Genomic DNA, 5,004 nt, shown 5'->3' on the forward strand with positions numbered 1-5,004 from the left:
GTAGTGTCTGGTGCATATGGGACAATTCAAGCAGTTATTACTGACCCCTGTGACTCTAAGAACACCTTCCATGCCAGAAAATAATAGATAAAGGGCTCCAGCCATAACCACTTTGTGAAGAGTCACTCCAAGGCGAGGCCTGTAGGAAACAAAGTGAAATTCAGATTAAGTGGGAAACAGAAAGTGAAGTCATGTCAACTTGAATCTAAACATAAGGTACGAAGCGTATGAATAAAAGGTCCTTGTAACAATCCACATCTAGATCCAGAAATATTATTATGGTGCTTGAAACTTACTATTCATTTTCTCTTATGGTATGACTATGGGAGAGACTGGCAACAGTCCTGTTTCTTAGTTAACCTGTTTAGCCTTTTATGACCATTTCACTAAGTCTCCAGTTCCCCCCAGCAAACCCACACTAGCCAAAAATTTCCATTACCACCTAGCATGTGTTTTTAGCATTGAATACAGCTGTAGACAGACAAATGAGCCACAACCTTACTAAAGCAGATCCCCTCCCCTATCAGGGACTCTTGACCTACCCCATTTATAAAAGCTCCCCCTCACCCAGAAAGCAGGCCCATAAAGCTCCCATTCCAGTTAGTGGAGCATCTCAACGACTCAGAAATCCAGCCTACAGTAGCACACAGAAGTAGATGGAAAGTAATCACAGTATGGAACTGTACATCTCTGTTTACTAGTAAAGAAGTCTAGATCTTCAGAGCACTTAACCCAAGTACTTACTTTTTAACAAGCAAAATACATGGAGATGAATACTGCCCTAAATTCTTAAAAACCAATAGTGAAAACTCTTTAAACAGAACACAACAAACACGTAACAGAATTACTCACTTGACTATCCCATATCCCAGGCTGACTATGATAACCAGAGTTCGAGCCAACGAGCGCTTCACAGCAGAAAGAAGTTCTGCCAGTATTACTGCTCCTTGAACTACCAAAAGCAAAGAGGAGGAAGTTGGGTCATTAAAATATAATTTCTGTTTTATTAACTACTGCATGCAATTGCAGTATGAGAGCAGACACAGAAAGTAGGCTATTAAAGTGTATATAATCTATTACCTACATCTGGAGTTAGCTTTCAGAAAAGATAGGTCACTTGGCATAAAAAAAAAAAGCTACAGAAAAATTTTACATCCAGCCTGGATACTCTTCCAAACAAGTCAACCAGCAAAACCTTCTGCACCATGGGTATGGCCAGTTAGCAAAGTCATAACGATATTTTACTTGCAGAGTTTCATTTGTATGCATCCAGCCTGAAAACTCAAAACCAAAGTAGAAGGAAAAGAGATTCCTTTTTACATAAAGGGAATCTCTTGAGATGGATTATGAGGCTATGGGTTGAATACTAAGAGTTATCTACAATGCAGTCATGTTGAACAAGGAGTTTCAAAGTATCTTTCCAAGGCCAATACCAACTGTGAGAAATTAATTACAAGCTACACTGACCAAGTCCTATTTTAAACTTAAAGCCAGTACTGCAGCGCAGAATGTAGCATTCTATGTACCTAAGACACTACACCCAGGAGTCAGAGAAAGCAACAGCATTTTAGCTTTAGAAGAACACAGAGCATGATGTTTACAACATAAAAAATACAGAACTCTGGTTCCCTGTTCTTTGTTTTGAAACAATCCTCAAGTAATCCCATAGTTAACAGGTACCTGCCACCCCAATTTAGCATTAGCCATTAGTGCTATGCCCCCTGAGTTAAACTGCATGATGCAACTGTGACCTACCGGTTTCCCCCGTGTAGCGGATATTCTGGAACTCAGCATAGAAAACAGCTTTCTCGAGCATTCCCAGGAAGATAACAGCACCAATCCAGAACTGTATCCTCAGGAGATCCCGCCAGTAACAGGCTGACCACGCAAGCCACAGAACCCCGAAGAATACGTACACAATACACATCACCATGAAAAACTATTACACAAAAAAAAGAAAGAAACAGGAACTTCAGACCCCGAAAAATAATTACCTTGTTTCCATTCCACAGCTGTAAGACAACTCTATTTTCTTCCCACGTATAGCAGCTTTGGAAGTTTTTAAATAGACTAGAAATAAGCATTGTTTCATTTGTCTTCTCTGGACTCTTTAACAGTGATAGTCTAATTTCTCACTGCCAACAAAGGGAATCAGAGTAACTGAATTTCTGCGCAATTTCTCCCTTGAAGAGTAGTCTGCCAATTTATTCACTGGCATTTTTTTCTAAGGAAGGTACATGCTACTAGATTTCAAACACCCAGATAAGAATTCAAGCAAATCATCAAGTACTAGAAACTCCATTCTCATGTACTGTTCTACTAATAACTTCATCATACATTTACATTATTCTGCAAATAAACTTACAGGCCACCTTTACACACCATTCCACAGAACAAAGATAAGCAACTAATGCTTGTAAGCCCTCTGTTCAATTAAATTGACAACTTTTCTCAAAAGTTAATTTCCAGAAAACTCAGTTTTTGCCTGAGTTTTTGGCCAGCAAAAAACCTGCAGCTGAGAAAGAAATCCAGACATTCATTGAAATATTAACATTTTGTGATTTTTGTTTGGTTCAGTGTTACTTGCTTCAGAAGAACTTTCCATGGCATGTCTCATACAGCAAACAATAAGCTCGACAATGTTACTCAATACTGAATTTTCTAATCATACCAAGCCAAGTTAAAATTTTCAAAAGGACACCAAGATTAAGAAGAGGAATTAGGAGAGAGTAAAACATTAAGCGAATGGCAGGAAGTAGTTAGCCACACCATAGGACAGCAATAATCAAGCAGTCTCCTCTTTCAGAAGGAAGATTTCTTTTTTTTTTTTTCTTTTTTTTTTTTTTTTTTTAAACCAAGCAAATGCTGGTATTAGCTGCACAATCCATCAAAACTTTAACAAACTGAAAACACCATTATGGAAACATTTAGAGATACAGAGTCTTTTCTAATCCAGTCACATGGGATATTCCCACCAGTGAATTACATTGCAATAGAGCTGCTGGAGGCTTTTTGCTTCTGCAGGAAGTAAAACGCGTGTTTCAGAAATGCTGCCAGGCTCCACTACTGACAGGCTGCTCTTGCCAATACAGTCAGGCTAGAGACCTACTTGTTATTGATCCCCTGCTAAAGTCTGTCTTCACTACATAAACACTTTAAGTTCCTTTATTGTTTAGCCTTCTCAACAGAAGAAACTAGAAACCAAGTCAATAACACTTTGAATGAAAAGGGGATTAGCTCTTTGTAGCTCAATTATGCTTTCACTGCTAGGCAGTATTAAAGACCTCCTCATGGGGTGTAAGACAGCTGGTGGAGGAAGGAAGATTAAGCTGTAAAAGAACAAAGAAAGCAGTGACAAATGAAAGGGTAGCTGCAAACAAAAGAATAGAATAGCAAATTTTCTAAGATATGAGCTAAGGAGAATAAAAGCACCAGTAAAACTTCTCAGTTTAGAGCTAATAATACTGATAATTTCAGGAACTACAAATTAACAACCATTAATTCAAACAATCCAGACAAGGACAGTATTGACAGCACATGCAAGCAACTGAAATCTGTGTCTGTTTTACCTACCCTGTACTCAGTACAAAATAAACCAAACCAACAAAACCCCAACCAAACAAAAACAGCCCATCAAACAGAAAAACAACCTCGGTTAAGTAACTTTTTCTCCTAAGACACTGGCTCTGTGTTTCCTGAAGTATGGCAGCAGAGTATTTACTTGACATTAAAATCAACTGACAATTTTATAGATCAAAGAAAAGCTGATTTACTTACGATCATCAGAGGGTAGTCTGCAAGTGAGAGATACTCATACGGCCCCTTCAGTTCTACTGTCACTGTCAAAAGACAATCCAATAACCAAACTGAACAAGAACCAAAAGGAGGAAGCCAGGACTCAACTGATTTTCACTAAGTGTAAAGAAATTCCACACCTTCACATAGCCTTTAAATCTAACTTGCACTTTAATAAAGAAAGTTAACTCATAACATACTCAGCTAAAAGCATGCAATTAAAATTACACACCCCATTACCAAGTAACTCATGGCAGTACTTAAGAGTAATTTTTGCTGGAGATTCATGTATAACAGGAAAAATTCAGAAACACACAAGTTCACTTTTTAGGGGGATTTTTAAACTTCTCTAAAGTTTGAATAGGTTATCAGTGCACTGTTAAATATACTATAATATCAAGATGATAATTACGATCTTTTTCTACATGTTGACTTATTAATATAAATCACTGCATTGGTCTGCACATTTCTGAAACAAAAGACCAAGCATCAAAATTTAAATGCCTGGGATTGACTCTTCTTGATTTTCACCAGTAAACTGACAGAACAGTCTTAGGATCTTCAAGACACAAGCGATCACCTCTTTTCTTATAAGAGCTGTAGTAATATTTCTACCTATGTGAAGTGAAAGACAGTATCTTATGAAATTGAACCATACAGCATATACTAAGAGTACTTTGGAATACTTAGACTGGAAATACATAAAAATGGTGCTGTATTTTCAGTTTACTGTATAAAGGAGCTATCTTACTTGTAAAGTGCTTGTTTTCATATGAGGAAGGTGTCGTTCTTTCAGCTCCTTTAACTCCAATTTGCACAATAAATATATATGGCCCATCTCGCCAAGTTTTGATAACAGCATTCATTGCCTGAAAACCAAACATCTACATGTAAACAGTGCACAGTCAAGCAGACAAGAAAAAGACAGAAGTAGCCATATATGGGTGGTATCTTCCATGTAAATATAAAGTTCATCTCTTCCAAGACCTAAAACATTTTAATAAATATCTGATATGTAAACTTTAAATGTACTTATTAGACATAACACTTAAAATTTAGTTGCTTGGTTCCAGAAGAAGCCTCAAAGACCTCGGAGGTGATCAGGTCTTTTTTTGCAAATTTAATACTGGCTTACTGGACAAGCACTCAAAGGTACTGCAAAAGCTACAAAGAATTCAAGAAAGCATCATACTCCTTTTCAGTCTAGAA

At 37.4% G+C, this 5,004-nt stretch overlaps 1 protein-coding gene across 1 annotated transcript in view; it reads right to left on the reverse strand.

Moving 5' to 3' along the window:
• Window positions 1-5,004, reverse strand: part of TMEM87A (transmembrane protein 87A) — a 23,233-nt gene that overhangs the window by 9,973 nt on the left and 8,256 nt on the right. Inside the window, exons 7-11 of the mRNA XM_008639700.2 lie at window positions 4,547-4,664; window positions 3,778-3,839; window positions 1,756-1,939; window positions 853-952; window positions 46-139 (exon numbers count right to left, since the gene is read on the reverse strand). Coding sequence (XP_008637922.1) covers window positions 46-139; window positions 853-952; window positions 1,756-1,939; window positions 3,778-3,839; window positions 4,547-4,664 — 558 coding nt within the window. The remainder of the gene's footprint in view (window positions 1-45; window positions 140-852; window positions 953-1,755; window positions 1,940-3,777; window positions 3,840-4,546; window positions 4,665-5,004) is intronic.

This window comes from Corvus brachyrhynchos, unplaced genomic scaffold, assembly GCF_000691975.1.
Source record: "Corvus brachyrhynchos isolate BGI_N302 unplaced genomic scaffold, ASM69197v1 scaffold115, whole genome shotgun sequence".
In the NCBI taxonomy this organism is placed as follows: domain Eukaryota; kingdom Metazoa; phylum Chordata; class Aves; order Passeriformes; family Corvidae; genus Corvus; species Corvus brachyrhynchos.